Source organism: Microcaecilia unicolor, chromosome 10 (genome assembly GCF_901765095.1).
Source record: "Microcaecilia unicolor chromosome 10, aMicUni1.1, whole genome shotgun sequence".
Classification (NCBI taxonomy): Eukaryota; Metazoa; Chordata; class Amphibia; order Gymnophiona; family Siphonopidae; genus Microcaecilia; species Microcaecilia unicolor.
In genome coordinates, this window is record NC_044040.1 from 132,808,177 (window position 1) to 132,825,158 (window position 16,982).

Below are 16,982 nucleotides of genomic sequence, written 5' to 3' on the forward strand. Positions count from 1 at the left end.
AAGGAGAATCGCTGGACATAGATGGGAGGGCAGGGGAGAAAGAAGAATCGCTGGACATGGAGGGAAGGGCAGGAGAGAGGAGAATCGCAGGACATGGATAGCAGGGGAGGACAGGGGGCAGAGGAGAATCGCAGGACATAGACAGCAGGGGAGGACAGGGGGCAGAGGAGAATCGCTGGACATGGATGAGAGGGGAGGGGGCAGGGGAGAAAGGAGACATACTGGACATGGATGGGAGGGGAGGGGAGGGCAGGGGAGAGAGGAGAATTGTTGGACATGGATGGCAGGAGAGGCCAGGGGATAGAGGAGAATCGTTGGACATGGGAGGGGAGGGCAGGGCTGGACATGGATGGAGGGGAGGAAAGACAGGAAGGAGATGCACATGGATGGAGGAGTTAGCGGGAGAGAGGAGAAATGCTGGACTTAGATGGAGGAGAGGGGAAAGAGAATTATTGCTTTATATGGATACAGGGGAGGGAAGAGAGAGGAGAAATGCTGGACATGGGTGGAGGGGAGAAGAGAGGAGCTGGACATGGATGGAGGGGAGGAAAGAAAAAAGAAGAAGATGCACATGGATGGAGGGGAGGGACAGGGAAGAGAGGAGAAAAACTGCACTTGGATGGAGAAAATAGGCAAAAGCTGGATCCACGTTATACCTCCTCCAGTCAATTCCACGGAGAAGGACTCAGCTTTTACTTATGGATGTAGGGCAAGAAATGAAGAAGAAAGGAGGAAAGTAAAGAAATATATGGAAAGGAAGCCCTGGGAATGGAGTTAAGAGAACAGATAAAGAGCAGCAGAATCAGAGACTGGGACCAATATGGATAGAAAAACAAAGTCACCAGACAACAAAGGTAGGAAAAATAATTTTATTTTCATTTTAGTGTTTGGAATATGTCCAATTTGAGAATTTACATCTGCTGTCTTATTTTGCACTGGGTATACTGGAGCTGTAACAGCTTACAGAAATTATTTATAATGAAAAAAAATCATGTTATTTTTTTTCTCCTATACTAGTATAATATTTTCAATGATGTCTGTTTATATGCGCCATGGCTGGTATAAAGGGTGTGGCTATAATAGGGGTGGAGTCATATGTGGTGACCCTGCCCATAATGAGTACTGGCACCTTTTTTTCTACAAAAAAAGCACTGCATTAGGTAGATATAGCTAATTCAGATAATACATATTCCAAACATGCCGGTGTCACAAGAGTAGTGGATGCCATTTTGTAAGGCATCGTGACTTGCCATAAGCTACTTGGCTCCCTGAAGAAGCTCAAATACAGAGTGAAACGGAGAGCCCCGTTGGACAAACTTAAAAGCTAAGTAATATCACGGTCAAATTTAAAAGCTAAGTAATATCTCAGGATTAATCACATGCCAAGTAATATGACTTAGACCATTCAAGTTTTTCATGTATAACTAGTCATAACATACCTTTACTCACACACAGTGGAGTTTTTTGACCAATGATAAGAACGGAGTCAGAGAAATGCGGGCATTGAGTGCATTTATTGTACTGCTGCCACGCGTTGACTACTGAGGTCTTTTTCTCCACTTTTACTAACTCCTTATCACGTACCAATGGTTTCTTAAGGTGATTAAGTTAGTTAAGCTCCTTTCAGCTCAGTACTAGTATTAACAATAAAGGCCAGAAGATCTGAAGCCTGGTGGCCATTTGGCAACCTACCAAAAACTAATAGGTAAATAATTTTATAGTTGCCAGTAACCACATGATTTCTGTTACAGTGCTGTTGAACATCACTATTCACATGGTCAACAGAAGATGCTGGATTGGGGAGCTAGGGCTAACTGGGAGCCAATACATATATTTCCAGAATACTGCAAATATTATTCTGTTTCATACGTTAGATTATTTTTGTGTGCATTATTTTGACTTTTTTGGTACATAACTCCCTGGAGTGTATTCAGTATGTATAATTCCATCAGTAACAGAAGTAGTAGAGGGAGGTAGCTGGTACAGAGACATAGTGAAAGGGTCTTTTTTTCCATGCTATGTTCAAAAATGCCCCTACTGTCCCTTTACTGCTGTTCTTGGTGTTGCCTCCCTACCCTAATGACTTTAACCTGCCCCACCCCATCCTACCCCAGCCTAGCCCCAACCCCACTAATCCCACCCGCCTTAGCCTCCCCAAACAGTTGAGTCACTGAGACTGATTTCTTTTTATTTTGGCAATAGGCAAAGAAGTGAGGAAGAGTACATAAAGAGATATTTGAGAAATGAAAACTGGAAATCTAAATAAAAATAAATAGCAAATCTGAGGAAGAATCAAAAAAGACACATTAAGGAAGTAAACAGGAAATACAAGGCTTAGAAAATATTTCTTAGAAGTGCTCTGCTGTAGCTGCAACTGAACAGGTGGGAGGGCTGAAGCTGGTGAGAATGGGCCTACAGAATGAGAATGTGAGAGATGGACAGATACAACTGGAAGGAGGATGGAATGAGGGAAAATCTGCACACACACTCATTCCCTCTCCCTTCCAGTGCCATTCTGGCCTCCCTGCTTGCATTTCCAAATGAACATGTGTGCAAATGGTATTTTTTCCTGGACCCAAGAGGATGATTTGAACATACATCTGAATACACAGACACACACACCTTTCTCATATGCTGACACCATTCTTCAAAGTCGCCTTCTGTGTTGCAGAAAAAACCCTGAAAGACATAAGAAATTTTCAGAACAGTGCTCAGCTAAATTTTTTACAGCCATATGAAAGTATAACTGCACTTAGTGCAGAGCATTTCACAAGCTTCTATACTCTATGTAGAGACTCTGCATTTCATCATGTGTCCTGAATTGAAGGGAAGGGCTATGGCCCAGAAAAGAGGAACAGTTGTCTATATGAAGTTAGGCTGAGAAAGAGTGGCTAAGGCCTGCAAAAACTATGAGTAACTAGTGACAGATATGGCTACAGCTTACACAGGCCTGACACGAGCTACAGTTTGAACAGGCTTAGTGTAAAAAAATAATTGTGAATATTTATTTAAAAAATGTATACCTCCTAATCCTAATCCATAGAAAATATAAAACATAAAATAGACAAAATAATAAAATACACAGGGGTCCCTTTACTAAGCAGTGGTAAACTCCCCCACTTATGCAGGTTTTTTCTGCAAGCTAAGACCACTCTTACTGCAGCCAGAAAATGGCTGATTTTCTATTTTCCAAATTAATGGCCATGCACTAATTTTGCTATTACCATGCAGACATTACCAAAAATTAGCACGAGCCCTTACTTCCACCTATTCTGTAGGTAGTAAGGGTTCATGCGCTAATCAGTTAGCGTGCAGTAATATGGCTGTGTTGATTTGAGGTTACACCCACTCTCCACCCCCCAGACTCGCCTCCTCTGAGAAAGTACAAAAACCTTTCTTAGCACATGGTTTGTGTGTACACATTAGGCTTTTACCTCAGGATGCCTCAGAACGTTCCATGGTAAACCCTTTTAATTTGCGGTAAGCATATACTAGTGCTTACCACAGCTTAATAAAATGAGCTCATAATAATAAAATACATAACACAAATGCAATCACACTAATCTTCAATTGCCAAACACATCAATTAACTGCCTCTCGCAATAAGACTGAAGTACATCACATTTCAGTTAATCAACAAATTATCAAAACCTTCTCAATAGGAGGAGATGGAAAGGTAAACAAGGTAAATAGGCAAGACAGTGTGTTTAGAAAAGGAGGCAGGAGGACACAAAATTTAGTTCTGAGTTCCACAATCATGTTTGAGAAGCCCTGCCAACCACAAAATGGTAGGCTCTTTGTACCAATATAGCTGTCTGTCAATGCCAGGAAGTATTTTGCAGGCTCAGACTTGAAGACCTGTGATTAGAAAGACTGGAATAGTATATAATAAAGATGGCATGTTTCAGCAATGCAGCCATTTAGAGTATACACACTACTGCAATGGAAGGGTCGAGATCTGAAATCCTCATCCTGCATGGTGGGTGCTGGCAATGGAAGCTCTCATCTGGGATAAAGCAGCTGTTGCTGGGCTCCACTGCAGGCTGTGTGGTGTGGGGGTCCAGATAGATTAGTTCCTCACCTATAAGGGGGAAGGGAAGTGATTAAATAAGCACCAGACTCACGTTAACAAAAGCAAGAAAAGAACTGATATTCCAAAGAGCAACAGCTCCTCATAAAGGAAAGAAAAGAATCTCAGAAGGAAAAGGAAGTAGGAAAGACACTTTAGTCTCTTATGTCTTGAGGCCTCTGAAGCAGGATGAAGGCTGGGCAGTACTTGGGTAGGAGACCCTCCCCCCAATGGTCACTGTAAACAAAGGAGAGAAAGGGATATGCCGCCTACCAAACCCCAGAATAGTATTAGGAGGCATAATATTACTAAGAGTGACATCTTTTAAACTGACAGTGTCTACCATATAAACATTAAACCAAGTTCTGATGGAACACAGTATAGTACAACAAAAAAGTTTCTATAGCTTCTGACAATCTGTATAAAAGTTTAAGGGGTCTTTTACGAAGCTATGGTAGTGTTTTTAGCTCATGGTACAAATCAGCTGGCAGTAAACACTGAGACGCCCACAGGAATATAATGGGTGTTGCGGCGTTTATCGCCAGCTGATTTCTACCACAAGCTAAAATGCTACCACGGCTTAGTAAAAGATCACCTTAGAGTGTTCATCATGCATGTGCCGTACTTCCAGTGCCGAGTCATCACGTGGATCATCTTGGTTGCTGAACATCTTGGTAGCATACCCATTCTTAGGGAAGTTGGGAGCACCATTTCATTTCTTCATTTATATACCACCTATTAGGCTAGGTGGTTTACAATAAAACATACATAAAAACATCAAAAATTAAAATCACATTTTATAAACAAAACATATAATCTGCCAAATCAATTCACATAGCTGTCTGTCAATATCAAAACCTCAGATCACTGCAGCTGACTAATGTCTTCAAACAGGTCTAATTCCATTGTTTGGTTTTTAAACTGTTTTTATAATTTATGAATATATTACTTGTAGCCTATGTCACTGTAGACTGATTAATCTAAAATGTTTCAATAAAAAGAAAAACTTTCAGCTGTCTTTTAAACATAGCCTTAATAACCTTAAATCACATGTAGTTGATTCCATAAGGTAGGTCCAGTAATCGAAAAAGTACAATTTCTTGTCACTGCCAAATAAGATTTATATGCAGCAGGTAAGGTTAATAATTGAGCTCCTTCTAAATGAAGCACTCATGCAGACTTATAAATCATTACACAATGTTAGGTAAAAAGGGGCATAATCCTGCAACATTTTATGAATCAACACACCATAAACACACCAAATTTGACACTCCCTATCTCAGACACCCTAAAAATTCTTGGAGTGACCATCGATCGTCATCTAACACTTGAGAGTCATACGAAAAACACAACCAAAAAGATGTTCCACTCAATGTGGAAATTAAAAAGAGTAAAGCATTTTTTCCCAATGACAGTCTTCCGTAACCTGGTACAATCAATGGTGCTCAGTCACCTAGACTACTGTAATGCACTGTATGCTGGATGTAAAGAACAGACAATCAAGAAACTTCAGACAGCCCAGAACACCGCAGCCAGACTTATATTCAGAAAAGCAAAATATAAAAGTGCTAAACTGATACGAGAAAAGTTACACTGGCTCCCATTCAAAGAACGCATCACATTTAAGATTTGCACTCTAGTTCATAAAATCATCCATGGAGATGCCCCAGCCTATATGTCAGACCTGATAGACTTACCGACTAGGAATGCCAAAAGATCAGCCCGTACATTCCTCAACCTCCATCTCCCAAGCTGCAAAGGTCTAAAATACAAACTTACGCATGCAGCAAGCTTTACCTACCTGAGTGCCAAGCTATGGAACGCACTGCTGCACAACCTGAGAAAGATCCACGAGCTAACAAACTTCCGAATATCATTGAAGACCCATCTCTTTAACAAGGCATACTACACAGAACAACAAATATAAATGCACGCTTCTCCTTTTCCCTTACACAGACCTATTTTTATAATTTCTGCTTGCTCTAAACTTCTAATATGTTACTCAAAATCTCTATGCAATATATGTAATTATTTTATAATATCTGCTTGTTTTTAACTTTTACCATATTACTCTAATTCTCTATGTAACAATAAGTAACTATGTTCTAATCCACTACCACCAAGAACGACACATTGTAAGCCACTATGAACCTACAAAAAGGTGGGAAAATGTGGGATACAAATGCAATAAATAAAATAATAAATAAATCAACAGTAGAACTTTAAATTTAATTCTCTGAGCTAAGGGGAGTCAATGTAGTTTACAAAAAAATCAATAAAATGTATTGATTTTTTAAAAATGTGCCAGCAATAAATCTTGCAGCAGAATTATACACTATTTGAAGTGCTCCCAGACAACTATTTAGGTAAAACCAAAAGCAAAGCAGCATTACAACAGTTAAGTTTGGAAAATATAAGACTGCAAAACTGCTCTAAAATTTAAACAGAAAGCATTAGTTTGAAATTAGCTAACAAACACAGTTTATAAAGTGTTGAATGAACTATAGCTGTAGAATGTGGCTTCATTGAAAAATTATGATTAATTACACCTGAAGTAGAAATCTGGTTTGAAATCCTTATCTTTAAGGAAAAGCTAGTTGGCATTTCAGATAAGGCAACATGACTCATAAGCAATGTCTCTGTCTTTCCCACATTCAAATCTAGATGATTATCTTTCAACCATGTATCCAGAACAGACAGGCTCGATTGTAGCCTATCAAGGAAGAAAATGCAGATCCTCAAGGTATTCCTAAAGTCATAGAACATACATGAGAATTTGCTGTCTAATCTAACTTGAAATGATCTATTAGAAAAATAAGAATGAAATAATTTCCACACAATATCAGTAACGAGTCAACTTTAAGGCCATCACACTAATTACTACTACTACTACTATTTAGCATTTCTATAGCGCTACAAGGCATACGCAGCGCTGCACAAACATAGAAGAAAGACAGTCCCTGCTCAAAGAGCTTACAATCTAATAGATCCACTAATCCACAAGATCATCCATGGAGTATCACCAAGTTACATGGTCAATCTATTAAACCTTCAGTCCAGAAACATGTCAACATCTTCACGATCATACCTTAACCTGCACCTTCCCAATTGCAAAGGACTAAAGTACAAAACCTACCATGCATCTAACTTCCCCTACCTGGGATCCCAACTCTGGAATGCTCTACCCAGATACATTCGGTCAATTAGTGAATATCTTCCCTTTAGGAAACTATTGAAAACCCATCTATTCAAACAGGTTTACCCGAATGACCTGACATACCATAAGCAATCAATCTATTTACCGGTTCAACTAATCATTAACAACGACTCAGAAAATATCTCCTACCAACCTTCTTACCCTCCATGCTCTTCCCAACTTCTCCTTTATCGCCCCACCTCCTTACCTATCCCTATCTTTTCTCTCACACCTCTTCTATCCCATTTACTCCTTGTTCATTTCTCCTATCACATACCTCCTTTGTTGATTCTGATACTACAGATTGTATTCTCTTGTTACTATGTAAGCCGCATTGAGCCTGCGATGAGCGGGAAAGCGCGGGGTACAAATGTAATAAATAATAGTTTGGGTGACCTACTACAGATATGTGGGACTCCCTAGTTTCAGGCTGTCTTCAACAAATAAAAGGGAAAAATGAAGCTAATGCTAACAGGCAGACACCAAAACTGTTTGAGTCCAAGAAGCCTTTTCTAATTTTATACTTTTTTGTTGTTGTTTTTGTTAATAAGCAAAGCAATCTGGCAATTAAAGAAAACGGGTCTATGGAGGATGCAGTGGGTTCTAAGTCTCAAAGGGGAGGACAGTGACCAAACCTACCGTTTGTGTGTGGGAATCACATTCACATCTTATTACTGTTTGAAAAGGATGGACCGAAGGCAATATTCCAGTTCTGCAAATTTACTTCACAGAAGCAGATCTCAAGTGAGCTTCTGCTACAATCATGGTTTGGGCAATATGAGCCTCAATGTGACCCTCTAAGGCAGAATTCTTCAATGCAAGGCCTGGGGACCAATGGCAGTCCCTGGAGACCTTTGGGGTGGCCCCATCATCTGTTTTTTTTTCCTGCTACTATCTACCTCTTACCAAGCTCATGACAGCAAGGGGAAGTGGATGGGGATGGGGAAACAGCCACATACTTGAAGTACATTTCTCAATAGACAAAAAGAATGCATTTGGAAATGCTCACCTCGTTGATGATATCCTTCCATTGAAATGTATGAAGACGGGTTGGTGGGAATGAATGTCATTGACACACACTGCTGGTTGTGGCTGCACATGGAAAGGTATCTGGAGGCTCTCCAGATAATTTGAATTCAAACTGGCCCTGACTTAAAAATGTGCTCTAAGGTCAGACCTGTTTGAGCATAAGCAAAGGAGATATGGTCTGCTAGTTAACTGGATAACATACTCCTGGCAAAATCAGTCCCAGGCCTTTTGTTACTTTTGATTTCAATCAGGGCCACCGAGGGGAGGGGTGGGGGGCAAAATTCCCTGGGCCTCCAAGCGGGGCCCAGTGCCGGGGTACCTCTCTCTATCCTGCTTCTAACGGGACCTAGGTGATTTCGTCCCAACAGGAGTAGGAGAGAGAAAACTCCAGTGCCAGGCCACCATTGGTGGCCGGGGAGGAGCAGACACAGCAGGACTTCGGGCCAGGGCTGCTGGTTTGGCTGGCGAGGGTCTCCTCCAGGCCCCATCAGCAGAAGAGGTCTTCCTCCAGCGCTGCTCTTCACTCTGCTAAACTGCCTGCCAAGCAGTTGCTTTTCTCCTCAGGCTGCACATGCTCGTTTTTCAAAACCAAGCATGCGCGCCGTAAGAGAAAAAGCATCCGCAGGGGCAGGCCATGTGGCAAAGTGAAGAGCAGTACTGGAGGAAGTCTTCTTCTGCTAGTGGGGCCTTGAGATCCCCTCCAGCCAAGGTATTTGCAGTTACAGCGGGGGGGGGGGGGGGGGGGGGGGGGGGGGGGGGGGGGGGGGGGGGGGGGTGGGGGGGGGGGGGGTGGGGGGAGGGGAGCAGCAGCAGCGGCAGTGATCCTGGGGTGGGGAGCGGCGGTGGCCCTGCCCCGGCTCAGTCTCTCGGCGGCACTGATTTCAATAAGTGGCCTTTCTAAATGCTTTAAGTTGTTCCATAAATACGACTAAGGATCATTTGAAATCCAAAGTGCATTGTCACATTCACTATTGTGGGTATGTGGCTTAGGGAAAAATGTTTGATTGATGATTAAAATGGAAATTAGATACCAACTTAGGAAGAAACTTAGGTTGGGAACTTAGGAGCCTAAGACATAAGATGGGAGAATTGGAATATATTGCACTAAATGAAAAAATAGATATACTAGGCATCTCCGAGACCTGGTGTAAGAGGGATCACCAGTGGGACACTGTCATACCAGGATACAAATTGCATCGCAGTGATAGAGTGGACCGGATTGGGGGAGGAGTAGCATTGTATATTAACGAGGGCATTGAATCAAATAGACTGAAAATTTTACAGGAAACAAATGACCTTTTGGAATCATTATGGATCAAAATTCCATGTGTCAAGGGGAAAAGGACGGTGGTAGGAGTGTACTACCATCCGCCTGACCAGGATGAGCAGACGGACGCAGTCATGTTAAAGGAAATAAGGGACGCTAATAAAATGGGCAACGTGATAATAAAGCGAAAGCTACATACCTGTAGAGGGTATTCTTGGAGGACAGCAGGCTGATTGTTCTCATTGATGGGTGACGTCCAACGGCAGCCCAGGACCGGAAAATCTTCCCTAGCAACAAAAGTTTGCTAGCCTCGCGCTCCCGTGCGCACCGCGCATGCACGGCCGTCTTCCCGCCCAAATGCGAGCGTGTTCGTCAGTCCAGTACATACCTAAGACAAGGAAAGACACAACTCCGAAGGGGAGGTGGGCGGGATTGTGAGAACAATCAGCCTGCTGTCCTCGGAGAATACCCTCTACAGGTATTTAGCTTTCGCTTTCTCCGAGGACAAGCAGGCTGCTTGTTCTCACTGATCGGGTATCCCTAGCCCCCAGGCTCACTCAAAACAATAAACATGGTCAATTGGGCCTTGCAACGGCGAGGACATAACTGAGATTGACCTAACATGTTAACAACTAACAGAGAGTGCAGCCTGGAACAGAATAAAAATGGGCCTAGGGGGGAGCAGTTGGATTCTAAACTCCAAACAGGTTCTGTAACACCGACTGCCCAAACCGACTGTCGCGTCGGGTATCCTGCTGAAGGCAGTAATGAGATGTGAATGTGTGGACAGATGACCACGTCGCAGCCTTGAAATATCTTCAATAGTGGCTGACTTCAAGTACGCCACTGACGCTGCCATGGCTCTAACATTATGAGCCGTGACATGACCCTCAAGAGTCAGCCCAGACTGGGCGTAAGTGAAGGAAATGCAATCTGCTAGCCAATTAGATATGGTGCGTTTCCCTACAGCCACACCCCTCTTGTTGGGATCAAAAGAAACAAATAATTGGGCGGACTGTCTGTGGGGGCTCGTCCGCTCCAGATAGAAGGCCAATGCTCTTTTGCAGTCCAATGTGTGCAGTTGACGCTCAGCAGGGCGGGTATGAGGACGGGAAAAGAATGTTGGCAAGACAATTGACTGGTTCAGATGGAACTCCAACACCACCTTTGGCAAGAACTTAGGGTGAGTGCGAAGGACTACTCTGTTATGATGAAATTTGGTATAAGGAGCATGAGCTACTAAGGCTTGAAGCTCACTGACTCTGCGAGCTGAAGTAACTGCCACCAAGAAAATGACCTTCCAGGTCAAGTACTTCAGATGGCAGGAATGCAGAGGCTCGAAAGGAGGTTTCATCAGCTGGGTGAGAACGACGTTGAGATCCCATGACACAGTAGGAAGTTTGATAGGGGGCTTTTTAGTGGAGTAACTCTTTTTAGTGGAATCTTTCCTGGAAGCAAGCAAGAATCGGGAGACACCCTCCGAGAGACCCAAGGAGGCAAAGTCTACGCTCTCAACATCCAAGCCGTGAGAGCCAGGGACTGGAGGTTGGGATGCAGAAGTGCCCCTTCGTTCTGAGTGATGAGGGTTGGAAAACACTCCAATCTCCACGGTTCTTTGGAGGACAACTCCAGAAGAAGAGGGAACCAGATCTGACAGGGCCAGAAAGGAGCAATCAGAATCATGGTTCCGTGGTCCTGCTTGAGTTTCCGCAAAGTCTTCCCCACCAAAGGTATGGGAGGACACGCGTACAGGAGGCCCTCCCCCCAATGAAGGAGAAAGGCATCCGACGCTAGCCTGCCGTGGGTCTGAAGCCTGGAACAGAACTGAGGGACCTTGTGATTGATCTGAGTGGCAAAAAGATCTATCAAGGGGGTGCCCCACGCTTGAAAGATCTTGCGCACAACTCTGGAGTTGAGAGACCACTCGTGAGGTTGCATGATCCTGCTCAAACTGTCGGCCAGACTGTTGTTTACACCTGCCAGATACGTAGCTTGAAGAAACATGCCGTTCCGGCGAGCCCAAAGCCACATTCTGACGGCCTCCTGGCCCAGGGGGCGAGAACCGGTGTCCCCCTGCTTGTTGATGTAATACATGGCAACCTGATTGTCTGTCTGAATTTGAATAATTTGATTACACAACCGATTCTTGAAAGCTTTTAGAGCGTTCCAGACCGCTCGTAACTCCAGGAGATTGATCTGAAAACCGGTTTCCTGGAGGGACCAACTCCCTTGGGTGTGAAGCCCATCGACATGAGCGCCCCAACCCAGGAGAGATGCATCCGTCATCAGCACTTTTTGTGGCTGAGGAATTTGGAAGGGACGTCCCAGGGTCAAATTGGATCGAATTGTCCACTAATGCAGGGATTTGAGAAATTATGTGGACAGTAGGATGACATCCTCTAGATCCCCCGTGGCCTGAAACCACTGGGAAGCTAGGGTCCATTGAGCTGATCTCATGTGAAGACGGGCCATGGGAGTCACATGAACTGTGGAGGCCATGTGGCCGAGCAATCGCAACATCTGCCGAGCTGTGATCTGCTGAGATGCCCGTACCCAAGAGACGAGAACCAGAAGATTGTTGGCCCTTGGCTCGGGAAGGTAGGCACGAGCCATCTGGGAGTCCAGCAGAGCTCCTAGTCTTTGAACTGGAAGAAGATGGGACTTTGGATAATTTATCACAAACCCTAGCAGCTCCAGGAGTTGAATAGTCATCTGCATTGACTGTAGAGCTCCTGCCTCTGAGGTGTTCTTCACCAACCAATCGTCAAGATAAGGGAACACATGCACTCCAAGCCTGCGGAGCGCTGCTGCTACCACAGCCAGGCACTTTGTGAACACCCTGGGCGCTGAGGCGAGCCCAAAGGGTAGCACACAGTACTGGAAGTGACGTGTTCCCAGACGGAATCGAAGATACTGTCTGTGAGCTGGCAGTATCGGAATATGTGTGTCAGCATCCTTTAAGTCCAGAGAGCATAGCCAATCTTTTTCCTTAATCATGGGAAGAAGGGTGCCCAGGGAAAGCATCCTGAACTTTTCTTTGACCAGATATTTGTTCAGGGCCCTTAGGTCTAGGATGGGACGCATCCCCCCTGTTTTCTTTTCCACAAGGAAGTACCTGGAATAGAATCCCAGCCCTTCTTGCCCTGGTGGCACGGGCTCGACCGCATTGGCGCTGAGAAGGGCGGAGAGTTCCTCTGCAAGTACCTGCTTGTGCTGAAAGCTGAAAGATTGAGCTCCCTTTGGGCAATTTGAAGGTTTTGATATCAAATTGAGGGAGTATCCCAGCCGGACTATTTGAAAACCCACCGATCGGAGGTTACAAGAGGCCACCTTTGGTGAAAAAACTTTAACCTCCCTCCGACTGGCAGATTGTCCGGCACAGACACTTTTATCTCGGCTATGCTCTGTTGGAGCCAGTCAAAAGCCCATCCCTTGCTTTTGCTGGGGAGCCGCAGGGGCCTGAGAAGGCGCACGCTGTTGACGTGAACGAGTGCGCTGGGGCAGTCTGAGCAGGCTGCCGGGAAGGAGGATTGTACCTGCGCTTATTATAAGCGTAGGGAGCAGTCCTCCTACCCCCGAAAAAACGTCTACCTGTAGAGGTAGATGCTGAAGGCGCCCGGTGGGACAGCTTGTCGTATGCGGTATCCCGCTGGTGGAGCTGATCGACCACCCGTTCGACTTTCTTACCAAAAATATTATCCCCCATGCAAGGAGCATCCGTAACACGCTTTTGGACTCTACCATCTAGGTCAGTGGCATGCAGCCATGAGAGTCTGCGCATCACTATACCTTGAGCGGCAGCCCTGGATGCAACATCAAAAGTATCATAGTAACATAGTAGATGACGGCAGAAAAAGACCTGCACGGTCCATCCAGTCTGCCCAAAAAGATAAATTCATATGTGCTACTTTTTTTTATTTGTACTGTCCTCTTCAGTGCACAGACCGTATAAGTCTGGCCAGCCCTATCCCCGCCTCCCAACCACCAACCCCGCCTCCCAACCACCAACCCCGCCTCCCAACCACCAGCTCTGGCACAGACCGTATAAGTCTGCCCAGCACCGGCTCTGGCACAGACCGTATAAGTCTGCCCAGCACTATCCCTGCCTCCCAACCACCAGCTCTGGCACAGACCGTATAAGTCTGCCCAGCACTATCCCTGCCACCCACCACCGGCTCTGGCACAGACCGTACAAGTCTGCCCAGCACTATCCCCGCCGCCCAACCACCAGCCCCGGCACAGACCGTATAAGTCTGCCCAGCACTAGTCCCCCCTCCCAACCACCAGCCCCAGCACAGACCGTATATGTCTGCCTACACTAGCCCCGCCTCCCAACCACCAGCTCTGCCACCCATTCTAGGCTAAGCTCCCGAGGATCCCTTTCTTCTGCACAGGATTCCTTTATGTTTATCCCATGCATGTTTGAATTCCGTTACCGTTTTCATCTCCACCACCTCCCGCGGGAGGGCATTCCAAGCATCCACCACCCTCTCCGTGAAAAAATACTTCCTGACATTCTTCTTGAGTCTGCCCCCCTTCAATCTCATTTCATGCCCTCTCGTTCTACCGCCTTCCCATCTCCGGAAAAGGTTTGTTTGCGGATTAATACCTTTCAAAAAACGTCTGTATCATATCACCCCTGTTCCTCCTTTCCTCCAGGGTATACATGTTCAGGTCCGCAAGTCTCTCCTCATACGTCTTGTAACGCAAATCCCATACCATCCTCATAGCTTTTCTTTGCACCACTTCAATTCTTTTTACATCCTTAGCAAGATACGGCCTCCAAAACTGAACACAATACTCCAGGTGGGGCCTCACCAACGACTTGTACAGGGGCATCAACACCTCTTTTCTTCTGCTGGTCACACCTCTCTCTATACAGCCTAGTAACCTTCTAGCTACGGCCACCGCCTTGTCACACTGTTTCATCGCCTTCAGATCCTCAGATACTATCACCCCAAGATCCCTCTCCCCATCCGTACCTAGCAGACTCTCACCGCCTAACACATACGCCTCTCTTGGATTTCTACTCCCTAAGTGCATCACTTTGCATTTCTTCGCATTGAATTTTAATTGCCAAACCTTAGACCATTCTTCTAGCTTTTTCAGATCCTGTTTCATGTTTTCCACTCCCTCCGGGGTGTCCACTGTGTTACAAATCTTAGTATCATCTGCAAATAGGCAAACTTTACCTTCTAACCCTTCGGCAATGTCACTCACAAATATAGTGAACAGAATCGGCCCCAGCACCGATCCCTGAGGCACTCCACTACTCACCTTTCCCTCCTCCGAGCAAACTCCATTCACCACCACCCTCTGGCACCTGTCCGTCAACCAGTTCCTAATCCAGTTCACCACTTTGGGTCCTATCTTCAGCCCATCCAGTTTATTTAAGAGCCTCCTGTGGGGAACCGTGTCAAAAGCCTTGCTGAAATCTAAGTAGATTACGTATATAGCACGTCCACGGTTCAATTCTCCGGTCACCCAATCAAAGAATTCAATGAGATTCGTTTGGCACGATTTCCCTTTGGTAAAACCATGTTGTCTCGGATCTTGCAACTCATTTTCTTCCGGGAAATTCACTATCCTTTTCTTCAGCATCGCTTCCATTACTTTTCCAATAATCGAAGTGAGGCTTACCGGCCTGTAGTTTCCAGCTTCTTCCCTATCACCACTTTTGTGAAGAGGGACCACCTCCGCCGTTCTCCAATCCCTCGGAACCTCTCCCATTTCTAAGGATTTATTAAACAAATCTTTAAGAGGACCCGCCAGAACCTCTCTGAGCTCCCTCAATATCCTGGGGTGGATCCCATCCGGTCCCATGGCTTTGTCCACCTTTAGTTTTTCTAGTTGTTGATACACACTCTCTTCCGTGAACGGTGCTATATCCACTGCATTCTCAAATGAACTTTTGCCAGTCCATCGTGGTCCTTCTCCCGGATTTTCTTCAGTAAAAACAGAACAAAAGTATCTATTTAGCTAATTTGCCTTTTCTTCATCATTATCTACATAGCGGTTTGCAGTATCTTTTAGTCTCACAATTCCCTTTTTAGTCATTGTCCTTTCACTAATATACCTGAAGAAATTTTTGTCACCCCTTCTTACCCTTCTAGCCATTTGTTCTTCCGCTTGCGCTTTCGCCAGACGTACCTCTCTCTTGGCTTCTTTCAGTTTCCTCCGGTATTCCTCCCCGTGTTCCTCGTCTTGAGTTTTTTTGTATTTCTGGAATGCGAACTCTTTAGCCTTTATTTTCTCAGTCACTTGCTTGGAGAACCATAGCGGTTTCCTTTTTCTCTTGCTTTTATTTACTTTCCTTACATAAAGGTTTGTGGCCCTATTTATAGCTTCTTTCAACCTGGACCACTGTCCTTCCACTTCTCGTACGTCCTCCCAGCCCATCAGCTCCCTCCTTAGGTATTCCCCCATTTTACTAAAGTCAGCACGCTTGAAATCCAGGACTTTGAGTTTTGAGTGGCAACCCTCCTCTTCAGCCGTCATATCAAACCAAACCGTTTGATGGTCACTGCCGCCCAGGTGGGCACCCACTCGGACATGACACGCTATCCGCATTTGTGAGCACCAGATCCAGCGTCGCTCCCTCCCTCGTGGGTTCCATGACCATTTGTCTGAGCAGAGCACTTTGGAAAGCATCCACAATCTCTCTACTTCTTTCTGATTCCGCAGACGGAACCTTCCAATCTACATCCAGCAGATTGAAATCTCCCAGCAACAGCACCTCTCTCTTCTTTCCCAACTTTTGAATATCTGCGATCAGGTCTTTATCTAATTCTTCCAATTGTGTTGGAGGTCTGTAGACAACACCCACATGGACAGAGGTTCTATCATCTCTTTTTAAGGTGATCCATATCGCTTCTTCCTTACCCCAGGTCCCTGTCATTTCAGTTGCTGTGATATCATTTCTCAAATATAGAGCTACTCCTCCACCTTTACGACCCTCTCTATCCTTCCTAAATAGTTTATAGCCTGGTATGTTGGCATCCCATTCATGGGAACCATTGAGCCATGTCTCTGTGATTGCAACAACGTCCAAGTCTGCCTCCGACATCAGGGCTTGAAGGTCATGAACTTTGTTGCCAAGACTGTGAGCATTTGTGGTCATCACTTTCCATTTACATTTCCTGGTATGTGTTTCAACATTTGATATTTTGGTGTGTTTTCTGTCTTTGGGTCCCTCCATATCTTTTTGTTCCACCTTAATTTCTTTTGCTGTTTCTTCTGGCTCAGTTCTATTTTTAGGAACCTCACAGAGCTCTAATGGAGCAAAATAATTCTGTAGGGGTAACACTTGTGAGGGTGTATGCCTCTGTGTCACATGACGAAGTCTGCCTGAGCCTACTGTGAACCATCTATTCCTAGGAGGTTTTATCCTTTGAGGCAGTGGTGTGAATTTGGTTTGATTT

The 16,982-nt window shown here is 45.0% G+C and overlaps 1 protein-coding gene across 3 annotated transcripts in view; it reads right to left on the reverse strand.

Annotated features, from left to right (window-relative positions):
* ATG4B (autophagy related 4B cysteine peptidase) overlaps positions 1–16,982 on the reverse strand; it is a 471,612-nt gene that overhangs the window by 119,729 nt on the left and 334,901 nt on the right. For all 3 annotated transcript variants that reach the window (XM_030215863.1, XM_030215862.1, XM_030215861.1), the window contains 2 exons: positions 3,936–4,081; positions 2,623–2,679 (listed from right to left, as the gene is read on the reverse strand). In XM_030215863.1, coding sequence (XP_030071723.1) covers positions 2,623–2,679; positions 3,936–4,081 — 203 coding nt within the window. The remainder of the gene's footprint in view (positions 1–2,622; positions 2,680–3,935; positions 4,082–16,982) is intronic.